This window comes from Lytechinus pictus, chromosome 7 (genome assembly GCF_037042905.1).
Source record: "Lytechinus pictus isolate F3 Inbred chromosome 7, Lp3.0, whole genome shotgun sequence".
Classification (NCBI taxonomy): domain Eukaryota; kingdom Metazoa; phylum Echinodermata; class Echinoidea; order Temnopleuroida; family Toxopneustidae; genus Lytechinus; species Lytechinus pictus.
This window is the reverse complement of record NC_087251.1, coordinates 47,090,747-47,106,640: the sequence shown is the minus strand read 5'-3', so window position 1 is coordinate 47,106,640 and position 15,894 is coordinate 47,090,747. Positions and strand designations below refer to the sequence as shown.

The 15,894-nt window shown below is 38.6% G+C and overlaps 1 protein-coding gene across 1 annotated transcript in view; it reads right to left on the bottom strand.

Moving 5' to 3' along the window:
• Positions 1–15,894, bottom strand: part of LOC129264309 (AT-rich interactive domain-containing protein 4B-like) — a 34,430-nt gene that overhangs the window by 5,327 nt on the left and 13,209 nt on the right. Inside the window, exons 8-18 of the mRNA XM_064101527.1 lie at positions 15,747–15,829; positions 14,623–14,705; positions 13,414–13,614; positions 12,507–12,699; positions 10,130–10,334; positions 8,942–9,501; positions 6,435–6,516; positions 4,783–5,656; positions 4,095–4,151; positions 591–1,997; positions 10–156 (exon numbers count right to left, since the gene is read on the bottom strand). Coding sequence (XP_063957597.1) covers positions 10–156; positions 591–1,997; positions 4,095–4,151; positions 4,783–5,656; positions 6,435–6,516; positions 8,942–9,501; positions 10,130–10,334; positions 12,507–12,699; positions 13,414–13,614; positions 14,623–14,705; positions 15,747–15,829 — 3,892 coding nt within the window. The remainder of the gene's footprint in view (positions 1–9; positions 157–590; positions 1,998–4,094; positions 4,152–4,782; positions 5,657–6,434; positions 6,517–8,941; positions 9,502–10,129; positions 10,335–12,506; positions 12,700–13,413; positions 13,615–14,622; positions 14,706–15,746; positions 15,830–15,894) is intronic.

The window sequence follows — 15,894 nt, the reverse complement described above, 5'->3', positions numbered from 1 at the left end:
ATTACATACCTTCCCTCTCCTTTTTGCGGAACTTTTTTCTCCTCCTGTCAATAGTAGCCACTTCTTGTTTGAGCTGTAAGTAGACTGAACGTAGTTCTGATAGTTGATGCTGAATGATGGCTATCCTCTCATCCGGTTCCTTTACTGTGCTCAGATCTGAAGGATGAAGATAATCATAACAATGGAAAATAATGATTGCATGCTGGGTACATGGATTAAAGGGAAGATCAGTTCTAGAAATTAGGAAATGATATGCTCTGATGGACTTTTACGCCCACATAACTCATCTTACTCCCAACTCCTAGTATGTTGGTACATGGTACATTAATAGCCATTACCTCTTGCACACTACTGACAATTTGTGTATCATGAGCAACAGGGACTATGAGTTGCGTAGGTTCTATCAGAATTGGTAATAAAAGGCCGCTTGCGGGATTCCTGTGCGAAGGGCACAGCTCTGACTTTTGACAAGGTACCCGAGACACATACATGTATGTAAAAAATTATGCTGTTTTATGAAAGAAAACCTATGGGAACACCCTAGTGATATGAAGTCTAAAATTACAACTAAGAAACATGAAGATCCTCACCAACTAGGAAATTCCATCTTCGCTGTTTTTGATTGCCCTCTTGTCCGCCACTGTCAGATACCCTTGATGGAGGCAAAGCCCTTGCATATTTCTTGAGTGACATATGATGCTTGGCCGAGCTTGAGGTCAATCTACTCTCTGACCTGCTCTCATCAGTGTCGCTGCTGTTGTTATTGCCTCGTTCCTTGGCAGAGTTCCTCCTCTCTGAGATAGACGACTGCCGCCTCCTGCCATGCTTCCTGCGTTTCTTGGTGTGTTCCGACTCCGACAGACCCCTCCGCCTCTTCTTCGGTGAAGCCTGCTGGGATGATGATGTGGCTTTCTTCGGTGCAGAGCTGGCAAGTGGAGTACTACTATTCTCTCTGGTCTCGGTCATTTCTCTGTCGTCAATACTGGCTACCTCTATCAGGGCGTCGCTGTCGCTCTTGTTGCTGCTCTGCTCTTCTGTCTTCATCTGAAGATCTTCTTCGCAAGCTGGAGAAGACGGCATCTTTGGAGAACTCTCTGGAGTAGTAGGTGGAGTTGTCATGAAAGATTTGCTGGTTCCTGGAATGGATTTGTCTTCGATGGAGCTGGTCCCAAAGTCACTGTCTGTATTATCAGCAGGTGTTTTGGTCTCCTGTACCTTGGACTTCCTCCCTCCTTTATCGGATTTCCTCCTGTCAATCTTGGCGTGTTTCTTCTTTGGTTCCGATGGCTCTGAGGCTTCTGATTTCTCAGAGATATCTACAACATCTGCCTGTGGTTTGCTCCTCTTTCTACTTTCCAGGCTCTTCCTTCCTTTCCTCCTACCCTTCTTCTTCTCCGTTGGTTTATCAGCATCTGATGCTGAACCTTTGCTCTCTTGTTTCAAATCCTCCAACTTCTCTTTCAGTTCATCTTCCATAGAAATCTGCCTTTCAAGGACCGGTGTATCACTTATCTTCTCCTTCACATCTTCAGCATCATTGTTGCCTTTGACACCATCCTTCCCAGTGACCTTGTCTCCTTTAGATGATTCATTTGCCGAATCCTTCCCATCTCTCTCCTTGTCTATCGACTTCCTCAGCCGGATCTTAGATTCTTTCTTTGTCTTCGACCTTCCTTCTTTCTCTACAATCACCTTGTCGACTTCCTCCACCTTCGGTGCTTCCGATTCGACTTCCTGCAGTCTGGATTCTACGGACTCTGGTGCCACTTCTGCTGTCAAGGTCGGGGGTCCTTCGTCCAAATCGTCATCAAAGCTTGGCTTCTCTTCGCTGACTTTGGTCAGAGTTGCAGCATAATCCTCGGTCTTTGTTGACTCATTGTCGTCATGGTCCTCCGGCTCTTGGGCACTGGTGTCTTTGAGCTGGGAGTCTTCACTGTCTTGAGTAGACTGCTGGCTCTCAGACTGAGCATCTAACTCGTCCAATTCACTGTCTGAATCTGTGATACAAGAGATGATGAAAATCACTTAATAATCTTCCATTATAATAATAATAGCAGGGCCCGCTGGAAGAACAGTTTTCGGAACTGAAGTGGCTACCCTGGGTAAATATGTCATTATTATTATTATTATTAACAAAGATAATAAAATGAACAATGGTGACAAAAGCTTCTAAGAAAAAAAGACAACTTTCTGACTTCTGTGTACATCAGATACCATCGAACATTACTTTCCAAATTTTCATTTCATGGTTTATTGTCAGTTGAAAATAGTCTGATATACTGAAATAAAGTGGCAAGAAAATGCACAGTATGAGTGAATAAATCATGATCTCGTAATTTTTAATTGCACCAGTGGAATGTATTGCAAAGGCGAAACTAAACTGGTTGCTGTAATTATTCGTGTCACGAGCCTCCTGACATTTTCTAATTGGCTAATTGTGGTCAGCAAGTAAATAAACAAACAAAAATTAGTTGAAATTGTGGACCCTAAGACGCCTGAGGCACTCAAAGATAAACCGTGGGATACTTTCAGACAAGTGGAGCCCCTCTGGCAGTCTCATCTGCATCGCGCAATTCAATATAGCAGCAGTGCTGACTTTGAAAACTACTATGAAATAATTATTCACCAAAAACACCATTCATATAATGATACAATACTACGTTCATTGACATTTGACCTTGATCATGTGACCTAAGACGTGTCAGTGATACTTGATTACACCTATATCCACATTTTATAAACTTTGAAAGTTATGACAGCAATCTAATAATTACATCCAAAATGGCCAAAGTTCAATGACCTTAAATGACCTTTGATTTTGGTCATGTGACCTGATACTGGCATGAGATGTTCAGTGATACTTGATTACTCTTATGTCCAAGTTTTAAGAACTAGACCAATACACTTACAGAGTTTTGATGGTAATTCAACAAATACCCCCAACATGGCCTAAGTTTATTGACCTTAAATGACCTTTGGCCTTAGTCATGTGACCTTAAACTCGCACAGGATGTTCAGTGACACTTGATTACTCTTATGTCCATGTTTCATGAATCAGATCCATAAACTTTCAAAGTTATGATGGTAATTCAACAGATACCCCGACATGGCCAAATCTAATTGACCTTTGACCTTGGTCATGCGACCTGAAATTCGCACAGGATGTTCAGTGATACTTAATTACTCTTATGTCCAAGTTTCATGAATCAGATCCATAAACTTTCAAAGTTATAATGGTAATTCAAAAGATATCCCCAACTTTGCCAAAGTTCATTGACCCTAAATGATCTTTGACCTTGGTCATGTGACCTGAAACTCAGGAAGGATGTTCAGTAATAGTTGATTAACCTCATGGCCAAGTTTCATGAACTAGGTCCATATACTTTCTAAGTTATGCTGTCATATAAAAAACTTAACCTTTGGTTAAGATTTGGTGTTGACGCCGCTGCCATTGCCGTCGGAAAAGCGGCACCTATAGTCTTACTCTGCTTTGCAGGTGAGACAAAAAGGATGAACTAGCATAGTCCCTCCAGCCAACCGTAAAGTGGTGGGACTTGACTCCATAATGTAATAAAAATATTGTGCCCTCTCGACCGTTAACGTTCTAATTGGTCTTCAATATCCTCTTGATGATTAGAACCAGGAACTCTACAGATTCAGATTGTCTTATGGTCCTCTTGCCATGGTAGTGATAGTTTGATATTATACTCCATTTTGTGAATTCTGTGGATATGTCAAATTCACATTAAAATGATGAGGTTTGGATATGCACAAATGGTAAGCCTGACATTATAGGCAAGCAATGGTTTGGTTTTTTTTTTTTAGATTTTGGGGGCTACTTTTCCCAACATACAAGCTGAATCTGCAAATTGGAGAAACTTTAACATTGCAATGAACAGGAATTTTCCAGGACTCTTATTTTATCCAGGTCTCTTTTATAGAATTTCAGGGGACAAAATTTGTAGCCCCCATGTATTCTTTTTTTTCTATGTGACATTATAATAAGTTTTGAAATTGCTATCATCACTAGTATTAGTCATTACTTATTTCTTGTAGGACTGCACTTATCTTGATCTTAATTGAATTAGACTTACCATCTTGGGCGCCTCTTCTATATTCCCCAGTTGATGATCGTTTAGATCGAGATCGAACTGCGGATAAATAAAATAGAACAAAAGTATTTGGTTAGAATGTTATTGAATTAAATGATTTCTATTTTTGCTCATGCACAATAGCGGTGTTCATGAAGAAACATGAATATGGAACAGTTTTCACATCTCAGTGTTTTCACAACATTATGAATTGTTTGAACTTTGAAGCAGAAACTTGCTCTCATTTTCAATACATGGCCCTTATTTTCAGTTTATTACAACCCCCCTCTCCCTTACCACGTCATTCGCAATGATTTCAATCAAGCTACAGATCCACTCACTTCACTATAGTTAAACTTGCTATGAGAATCAATGCAGAAGTGCTTCATAAAGATGCTTGTAAAGTTATGCATGACTTGACTTTGCAATGATCTTGAATATTGCAAACATTACTCAATCATTTTGCTATCAACAAAATAATTTTTATGTATAAATATATTGTATCCACAATCTCATTAAAATGACAAAACAAAAAAAATGTAAAACAAAAAAAAGAAGAAGAGAGAGAGAGAAAAATGTGGCACCTAATTTAGTACTTCATGTTCAAGTCTTTCATCAAAGGCATGAAATTTACAAACAGCTCTTGAGGACACACCCCCTTTCCCCAGGAACATGTATGATGGTATCTTACCGTTGAGTCCACTTGCAAATGGAGATTCTGTAAGACTTTTCCTATCTGATCTCATGGACCTCTGTGAGAAGACTGAAGCAGGTGATGGGGATTTCCCTCTTGCAGATGGAGTGGTCCTTGGAGGAGTCTGAGGGGCAGGAGATGACTTGTTGAGTGAAGGGCGACCCCTCTTTCCGCTAGGTGTTTTCTTCCCTTCCTTTCCCGCTTTCTCCTTCCGTTCTTTCTCTTCCTTAGCCTTTTCTGCTAGCTCCTTTTCCTGCTTCTCCTGCTCCAATCGTTCCTTCTCCTTCTTCTCTCGCTCCGCCTTTTCTCGCCTGTCCCTTTCCTGTTTCTCTTTCCTTTCCTTCTCTTGCCTCTCCTTCCTATCGCGCTCCTGCCGCTCCTTCTCCAGTCTCTCCTTCAGTTCCTTTTCCTGCCGCTCTCTTTCCAGTCTCTCTTTCTTTTCCCTTTCCTGCCTTTCTTTCCGCTCTCTTTCGAGTCTCTCCTTCTCCAGCTTCTCCTTTCTTTCCTTTTCGAGCTTCTCTTGCCTTTCTTTCTCCTGCCTCTCCTTCTCAGCTCTTGCCTTTTCAAGCCTTTCTGCTTCTTCCCTTTCCTTCTGTTCTTGTTCCTGCCTCGCTCTTCTCTCTTTCTCTTCTCGTTCCCTTCTGTCCATCTCCTCCCTTTCCTTCCTCTGTTGTTCCTCCTTTTCTTTCTTCTCGGCATCCTTTTTTAACTTTTCTTTCTCAGGTTTCCCTTTCGGAGTTAGTTTTTTCTTTTTCTTTTCAGCAGAGCCAACAATGCGAGCCTTCCTGACAGCCTCGTCGTATCTGTTATTCCAGCCTGTATAATGGACAGTGAAGACGTGGTCCTTGCCCTTCAGCTCAATGTCTACAACCTGAAAGATAAAAGGCATAAATAATGGTAAGGGTAAAATAACTCCCAGACCAAACATGTTTGAGAAAGCTGATGTATGCTACAAAATTGCAAGTATGTGAAATACACATGTTACTATAATTACTACCAACTACAATAGAAATCTTATCATTTGTTTGATTTCATTTATTCTGCATTCCAACAAAAACACAAAGCAACAATAGCATATCAACAGTATCAGCAGTAACGGAGCATCTGAATTAAACATCATATAAAAATATACAATACTAGTCATCATTTTTAGTTGAAAATATTTATGAACCATGGGATGCAGGGGACTGCCATCTTGAGTGGGTAAGGCTTGAATGGACGGTGGCTTTGATTTACCATCTAGTCAGCAAACAAGTAAAAAATGTTGTATTTTTCATGAGTTCATCCTTAGATATTCTTATTTTGTTTCTGAACTAATTCTCAAGAAATTTTGAAAACATACTCTGAATAGAAAAAGAAACATTATCTACCAATACAATGGTAAATAAATCATTCAAATAAACAATGTACATGTCAACACCTTAGAACATTGCTACATGCATCTGAAATTGAAACCTTCGGACAGAGGAGGCAAAATATATTTTTATTTTCGTCAGTGAATACAAGTATGTCTTATTTCCACATGAGGTGATAAAAGCATTGAGTTGGAGTAAAGAAATTCATATAACTTTGTTTGTAAGGACTAATTTTGCAAGAGAAATAGCTGAATTCAATATCATGATCTTTCCTCAGGGCATGCATTAACTTACCTTAGCTTCATATATTTTCTCTGTTCTTCCTCTCCCATAATGCACAAGGACCCTCTCGCCAACCTCATAGCCAGCACCAGTGCTATAGTCAATAAAAGACAATGGATTCATTACACGTAACAAAGGCAAGTTTTCACATAAAACATTTAGCCACAGGCACATTATATTTTAACTTTTAAAAAAAAATATATATATTAACTAAGTCCATTTTCTTTGTCAAATACTTCTAATATTGATACATTTTAGTAAAATAACATGAGTACTCAATCATATCCGAATATTCAACATTACATCCTTTTAAAATTTAGCTTAAATCCCAGCACATTGACCTGCTTGAAGAATATGAATCCATTTTCTGTGTAAAAAGATTTTTTTAAATGATACATTTTAGCGCACATAACAAGTAATCAACATATTGGGCCTGATTCATAGAGGATTGCCAATAGTTGTAAGTTTGCGATTATGGCAACTACCATGGTAACATGAGTCGGCAGCCAATCACAATTAAGATTTCTACGGTTATTGTAATAATGGCAAAGTTGCCAAAGTAACTCTTTGTGAAACAGACCCCATAACATGTATGGTAGGGGGTCCTAAAGCTAAGCGGGTCCTAAAGCTACGCACCACTCATCGCGCATGCAGTTTTCAATGGCAAATGCGCACTCTGTGTGTGGAACTGTGACTGCAGAATGACAAACAATTCCAATTCATTTTTTTCAAGAGGCTGCACTAAATCTCTAAATGCAGAGAAAACCAATGGCTGTTTGGAATTTCGGAGTTATATTCACTTTAATTTCATATATCCTATAATAATGTGAACATATTTTAGAAATTGAGGCACAGGAAATACTATTTTTTTGCATGATAAATCGAGTGGGTAGCTTTAGGACCCCTTCTACATCGGGCGGCGAAATCAAGAGGTGTTTGGAAAACACAGCGGGATTTTTGTATTAGTGAGTTCTGTGATATTTTCTTCTTGGTTAATGATCTTTAGAATATTTGCCACAAATTAGTGAAAGATAATTTGTACAAATATTGAAATTGGCATAGTTTTTATCATTTGAAAACAAAGTGCGTAGCTTTAGGTCCCCCAGAGCTGCCAACATTGGGATGATAGAATCCAGTAGATTTCGCGGAGGTATGATTTTGTGAGGGAGCGGCGGAACGTTGTCCCACAGATGGGAGTTTTGGGTAGCAAAACACATTAAGAAACAACATTTGATAGTAACCGACAGCTGTCTAAACCATCAAAAAAAAATCCGATAGATGAAATGCACATTAGAGAGAATTCATGAATTGTCATTGACTAAATATACACTTCAGGCAATACAGTAGATTTTTTAAATAATTCATAAAAGATAAATTCAACATGAAAATACCTTTAATTGGCCAGAGGGGGAAGGGGCTGCAGTAGTGGTAAACATGGTAAATGAGCTTTATATGTGGACTGTTTAAAGTCTCTGAGGGATTCCTGTGAAAACTGTCACACAGTCCCATTCTGCTTGAAAAGTATCTTTATACTTCGACAAAGTATTTTGTCGTCTTGGTCTTGGATGACTTCATCTCAGCTCCATGATCTCCATGGTCACTGGCGATGCGATTGTAGTGTGGATAAATCGGGACGGGGCGTGCTTCGCACAGCTCAGCCAGCCACTGAGCCAGCGCCAGGTAGCTCACTCACGAAAGAGAAAATGTTCGAATCCGATCAACCCAAGTGAAAGTAGGCAAAAAAATCTCCACTTTGCTTCTAATTTTTCAGGATTGTCAATAGAATTATCCCTGAAACTGAAAGTCGAGGTGTAAAAGTAATCCACTTGTTAATCCCATCGTTGATCCACAGTTTCAGCTCGAATAAGGCGCAAGCAAGCTTACGAGAAATGCCTCGCAGTGCTCGTGAACTTTCCTTCTCGGAGCTTCCTGGCGCAGCGCGGCCGGCTGGAGCTAGCCCCGCCGGGGCGCATCGGGGGCCATGTGCATAGAGTACCGCTGAAGAGTTTTCATCACACATTGCAGAACCCGGAAATAAAATGGCTTGTTAGACTACTTCACCAGTCGTTCAGTAAAATTATCTTCATTTACATGGGAAATCAATGTACGATTATACAAAAACTGGTAGAAGTTACTGGGTAAAATGAAAATGTGATAAAAAGGAGGTTCCACGTGGGTGTTAGGGAATTGAACATGCTAGACTCGTTAAACAGTCGTTTGTATGAATTTTACAATTTAACAGCTAAAAATCCTGATTATCCGGGAGATTTTGGCATGGGGTCGGGAGAACGGGAGATTGGATCGCAATCCAGTATTCTCCCGCAGGATCCGGGAGACTTGGAAGCTCTGGGTCCCCCCATCATACAGCTTTAATAGAAATAGATCATGGGGCTGATTTTTATCATTCATCATACACAATAACCAATGAATAAAATCATGCAACAAAATCAGCACCAGAAAAATACATCTTTTCAAAATACTTTTTCTAAGATTGTCTTTGTCTTTAAGTATTTACTTACATATGTGGGGGTGGAGTTGGGCTGGTTGTCTCATCGTCTCTTCCACTGCCCTTGCCTTTCTTTTCCTTCCCTTTCGACACCTGCTTCTCCTTCTCCTTCCCTTTCGCTTCTGTCTGTTTCTCCTCTGCCTTCTCCTCCTTCTTTTTATCTTCCTTCGATTTCTCGCCCTTCTCTTCCTTTCCCTTTGCATCTTTCGGTTTGCCTTTTCCTTCGCTCGCCTTCTCGCTTATCTTCTCGTCGCTGTCCTTTGAAGGCGTGTCTTTTGACCTATCCTTGATCTTGTCACTATCAGCCTTGGCGGACCTGTCCTTGACTTTCTCCTTCACACTGTCTTCCTTTACAGGTTTGTCCTTGACCTTGTCTTTCCCATCCTTGCTCCCTCTATCCTTCACCTTATCATCTTTAACCGACTTCTTCCCCGATTTCTTTTCATCTCGGTCGCTCGAGTCTTTTTCCTCTTTATCTATTTCCTTGGATCTTGTCTTGGCTTCCCGCGTCTCTCGTTTACTCTCTTCCTGTTCCTGTGATTTGCCGGCATCCTCTCCTTTCTTCCTTGTCACCTGTTGGCAAAACATCAACATGATTTCTGTCGTAATTCTTTCCTGCGCATTTAAAAAAAAGAATGGTTATGTTGCATTGAATAGCCTTAATATGAAAGGTATTCAGAAAAAATTGATACAGCAATAAATAAGTCAAAGGGCCTGTTTCAAGCCTTACAACAATGGCAACTTTGCAGAAATTATGATAACCACCGAAACCTTGATTTTAATTGCCTTGTTACCATGGTAGTTATACCATGGCAAAGTTACCATAGTTTTTTTTTAATGAAATGTTAGTGAGAAATGCAGAAGGTTAATTGAAAATTTACAGTAATTGTTCTCACCTTTCCCCTAACAAACATGACTTTCCCTTTAAGTCATGTGTATCTAACTAGGAATCCATACTCTAAGAGTCCAGCTTCACTCTTTGTAAAACATCCCACCTTATTTTCACCATCTATAATATAATTTCTTCAGGGCCTCGAAAGGCTGTAGCCTTGAATGCCTTATTTATTGGCCGTGGATATTTGTTTTGCCCTATTTCATTCGTTCCATTTGCGCTGTACAATAGAAATGTGCCTCACAGATAAATGGCTTTGCCCTTTAATATCAATACACATAAAATTTGGGACTTGGTAATACTGCATACCCTTTTCTGGGAGGGGGATTCTGTTTCTTCCTCTCTATCGCTCGGTTCATCCTTGATTCCTTGTTTGACCAATGACCGTTGCCTGCTGATGATGGGCGGGGAGGTTATCCAGCCTCCTCGGTCAAACGACCGCCTCCTGGTGCGGGTGAAGACACGAGGTCCAGGGCCCATCTTCCGGTTGAATTCCTCAAATGCAAAGAGGTACCTGGGCACGCATCAAGGGGGAAAAAAATCAAACTAGAAAATGAGATCGATAGTAGACTTGAGCAAATAAAGGGTTTTTTTGTTTGTTAATAGCCTTTAACCGGTGTGTTGGCTCAGTTGGTAGAGCGTCCGTCTCACAACCGGGAGGTCGGGGGTTCAAACCCCGGAGGCGTCAGACCAAAAGACGTTAAAAGATGGGAGTTGCTGCTACCCTGTTTGGCGTTCAATGGTTTAAGGGATAGAGCCTCGTCGATCTGGCGCTGCACAGCGGCTGCCGGGCCCACGATCAATTGGGCAAAGCAAATTTTCGGAGTATTTCATTTCATGTCTATTTCGAACAATAAAATATGGATTTTCATCATTTAAAGGGCAAGTGAGCGATTAGCTTTTGTCCAAACTTCTCTTGATAGCCCACTTTATTCTTGCTGTACATGTATATGACATCCTGTAAGTCCCTTTTAAAGACATTCCTTTTTGTAAAATAAGATATACATGTACCTATTAATTGATTATATATTTGCTCCTCTGTGAACAGGCTTTTCTTTCTTCTCCATTCTTTCGATTCTTCTTTCTAAAGCGCATAGACATGATTTTATCATCGTTAATATGCGCTATATAAGCAATGTTTTATTATTATTATTATAATAGCATAGCTCATTCATAAGCACAGAAAATACACCTGCCTGAATGGGGTATATGTACCAGCATTTTAATTTATGCATAAACCATTCAAGGAAAAATTACACCCCTCCCCCCCCCAAAAAAAAAAAAAAAAAAAAAACCTTGATACCTGAACATTTAGACTGAACTGGGATAGTTGGAAGGTAAATAACTATAACTTTAATACAATGCGATAAGGACTCTATTGCACAAAAATATTTTATTGATTACAGGTTACACAATATATATCAATATTGATGATGACTGTAAAATTTGGGAACCGATTGTAGCTTGAATTGTGGCTTGAACTCAATAACTTTGAATTTTGTTTTATGTCAATTGTCTAGTTTTCATTACTTCATACTTTGTGTTTAATGTCATTCTTTTCTGCTTGTTGAAGACATTTATAATACAGTTTGATCTATCATTTATGACGTTCTGGACCCCAAGGCAGGACAGAATGTTAATAATTACCACTCTTGAGTGGGCAATCCAGCCATTCATATGTATCCAGTTTGCATTTTATTGTGTAATTATATCTGATGTATTTTGTTCGTATTTTGTATGTTTTTTATGAATGGAAAATAAATACAATACTATTATTTACACCCTGCTTGTTCACGTAATACTTTTCTGGTTCCAGAACAAAGATATTTCCCTTATTTCATAAAAAAAGCAGGGTGTAACGATTTTATCTCTTTTAGTGTATCCTTAAAGGGGAATGAAACCTTTGGAACAAGTAGGCTTGTGTCGAAACAGAAAAATCAAAGAATAAGAACAAAGAAAGTTTGAGAAAAATCGGACAAATAATGAGAAAGTTATGAGCATTTGAATATTGGAATCACTAATGCTATGGAGATCCTCCCATTGGCAATGCGACAAGGATATGTGATGTCACATGTGAACAACTCTGCCTTTGATGGACTATAAAATACCCCCAAAATGCCTCTTTTTGCTTTTTCTTATGGTGATACAAACTCTTTATCCATGATGTATTCTTTAAAAATCTGTATTACATGCCCTCCTATAGAAAGAACACATTATCTACTGATAAATGTGATAAAAGAGGCAGTTTAAGTGAAATATATACTAAGGTAATGGGGAGAGTTGTTCACAAGTGACATCACACATCTTTGTCGCATTGCCAATGTGAGGATCTCCATAGCATTAGTGATCGCAATATTCAAATGCTCATAACTTTCTCATTATCTGTCCGATTTTTCTCAAACTTTCGTTGATCTGTTTCTTTGATTTTTCTGTTTTCACACTTGCTATCTTGTTCCAAAGATTTCATTCTCCTTTAAATAATTGCACACTGGGCATGTGTGTAACAATGAAAACAAAATTATAACAGCCACACACCAAACAGGTAATACTTGCTCATATTACCCATTTGATCTTTGTGACCCAGTAAAATAGGCAAATGCGGGTTTGTCTCACAAACAAATCGACCAATCAGATCACAGAATTCATGAGAAATACGGCCCACTAAGAGATAAAATACATTACTTACTTGTTGTATGAAGTGTGAATGTTGTATGGCTGCTGCGAAGCAGGGACTGGAATACCCATCTTGGTCATGATATGCCTCCACATCTGCCTGTCAGTCACCTTACGACAGCCTCCCTGATCCTGGACCAGCTTGTACAACTTGTAGAGATTGAGATCACGGAATCCTAGGACCGGAGGCTTGTTGATCGGTGTACCTGGAAGAAACACAGGATCAACCATGTTAAAGATAAATGCCAGTTGTGGTAACAATTTCAAATATAGTTTGTACAGAATCCAATAAAATGACCACCAAAGTGCACGTTTGTATAAATAAAAAATATGTGCCAAAGGATTCTGGAAGAAATTGTGTAATTGCTGAGAAATTAGCAAAAAAGCATGGGATTCGGATCAAGCGTCGGGCCGACATTCAAAGCAATAATAATACACTGTCCCACGTGCACTTATCTGTGTTGGTGATCTTCAGTCAACATTTTTCAGGGTAGATTTAAAGATTTCACAAAGTTCAGTTTATGTAACTGTACCAAATCTAGATCCTCAATGATATAGTGACAATTAAGCCTGGTTTTACTGAATTTCTCGGGAAATCAGTGTTTACTGCAACTACTTTCATTTATCTTTAAGTGATGAATATGACAGGAATTTAAGTTTATATTTCGAGGTGCCTACAATACATACAAAATGTGATGATGATTAATTTCATTCTAAATCTTTACAACATTCATACTATACATGTATTTGCCATGACATATTTTTTTTAATGTGACCATCATATATTCACAATATGTATCTGATTTTTTGACCAAGGAGTACACGTATTAAGGTTATCCAAATGTACATAGGCTTGCTGCGAGAGATTCACCGTGTTCAAACTTCAGTGCCCCTGTAATGCATTCTTCCTAATATCTTACCTCTCTCTTCCATGAACTTATGCAGCGAGGCCAGCCATGCGTCCTTTTCCATATCGTACTCATCATCGGACGAATCTTCGCTGGTTTCTGCATCTGAGGGACCCTGACCCTGCTTACCGGATCTCTTCTTCTTCAGCATCTCCATATCCCAGTTAGAGGGTAACTGACCGGTATCGATGAAGGTTACTGCTTTCTCAGTGGCTAAAGGGCAGACAAAAATTATTTTATTTTAGTTTAGGGGGCTACCTTTCACAAACTAATACCCAAACCAGCAGCATTGGATAAGCTTTAACGTTGCAGTAAATGGAGATTGTTCAGATACCCCCTTTTTTTCATTTTCAAGGGATCTTTTGAGAATTTTGAGAAGAAATTGTCCCAAGACCTCATGTAACTTATCCCTGTTAAAGGCAAACAATCAATGAATATCAGTTACAATGTTGACAAAAATATTCCTTTCTGCTCAGTTTTCTAGCAAATTTTTCAGTAAATTGCAACTTGGTCTAACACAAATCATGGGGTGTTGCAAGAAAATACTTGTAATCAATTGCAAAATTACAATTGATAGATCAATTGTGACTACCAATGTAAAGTTTCTATTACAAGAAGTAGATCAATCAATTGCCAGATATGCACTTAACTGCAAGATTTATAATTGATTTTAGGGTCCAAAATTGACTTGCAATCAATTGCAAGTCTCTTGCAAAACCCCCCTAACTATAAGATATTACTGTTTATGAACCAAATTTTCGTTTCAATTTTACAATTATAGCCACATAAGGGGCCTGTTACATAAAAGAAAAACTGGCAACTTTTTTGCCAGAGTTTTTTAATTTGTCAATGACATAATCTTGTTGCTATATTTTTTTTCTATTTGCTAGTTTTTTATGGCAAAAGTTTCATGCAAAAGGCCCCTGCTCTGAATTTATCAAGCATATACAAAATCATTGGAACCTTAACCAGTTGACAGGTTAATGCAGCAAACAAACAGGTTTTGTTCAGGTCTACAGAAAAATTCTTCATCTGGGAAACACACTGTCATAGGCGTTATGTAGTCGCTTTTATCATAAAATTCATTTTTGTTCTTTTTAAAATATATAAAGCACTATCTAGATGTTAATGGGTGAGAGGGCTATGAAACTTATTTCATCATATGGTATTTGGTTTACTGATATATGCTTTTTACAAGATTGGAGTATTCTTTGTACTTACCAGCTTTGAGAGAAGCTACATCTCCTTTGTAAGTATGGTCTTTAGACAGGAATGGTTTCCTACTTGATCTGGCAACGGTGTAGCTGAAGAAGAGAGGTAGAAAAGATTGCGTATTTAAGTAAATTTGTCACACCCAATTACCTGAATGCTAATGTGCCATTTCCTAAAGCTACTGTCAAGCAAACTTCTCTAAGTAAATAATTCTTTCTCGTTCATGTACAATATCATATACATATATCCTCTGCAGTGTTGAATTTTTCTTTTTCATTTTTTTTCAAATTCTGCTCAATTGATTCATCTCAACTAGATTTATGAGTGGATTTGACAAGAGACAGTTCTGTTAAGAGAACAAGATGATGTAGTTGTGTTGGGATAACCTTAATACACAAGTGGAGCGCCTCTGGCAGTCTCGCCTGCATTATGCGATTCAATAAAGCAAACGACAATAGAATTACTCACAAAAAACACCCATTATATGATAATGAAATACTCTGTTCACTGGCCCTAAATGACATTTGACCTTGATCATGTGACCTAAGACTTGATCAGTGATACTTAATTACCCCTACATCCACATTCCATTAACAGTATCCATAAACTTTTGAAGTTTTGATGGTAATTAAAAAAATACCCCCAATTTGGCCAAGTTCATTGACCTTAAATGACCTTTGACCTTGGTCATGTGACCTGAAACTTATGCAGTATGTTCACTGATACTTGATTACTCTTATGTCCAAATTCTATGAACTAGGTCCATATACAATCTAAGTTTATGATGACATTTCTAAACTTAACCTTAGGTTAAGATTTTGATGTTGATTCCCCAACATGGTCTAAGTTCATTGACCCTAAATGACCTTTAACCTTGGTGATGTGACCTGAAAGTCAGGCAGGATGTTCAGTAATACTTTATTACTCTTATGTCCAAGTTACATGAACTAGGTCCATATACTTTGTAAGTTATGGTGACATTTAAAAAACTTAACCTTCGGTTTAGATTTCAATGTTGACGCCGCTGCCCTCGGAAAAGCGGCGGCTATAGTCTTGCTCTTCTTTGCTTGACACAGGAACATGACAAAATGTATCATTATGAAATAAGTGAGTAATATAAATTTTTCACTTACAATTTGTTGTCTTTGAATGATCGGGCTACTATGTAGTCTTTTCCTTTCGTCTGGACATCTTTAGTGCAGCTTGGATCAACAACCTATTCAAAAAGCAAATTAATGCAGTTATTAGTTATTGGATTAATAGATAGGTACACTTGAAAAA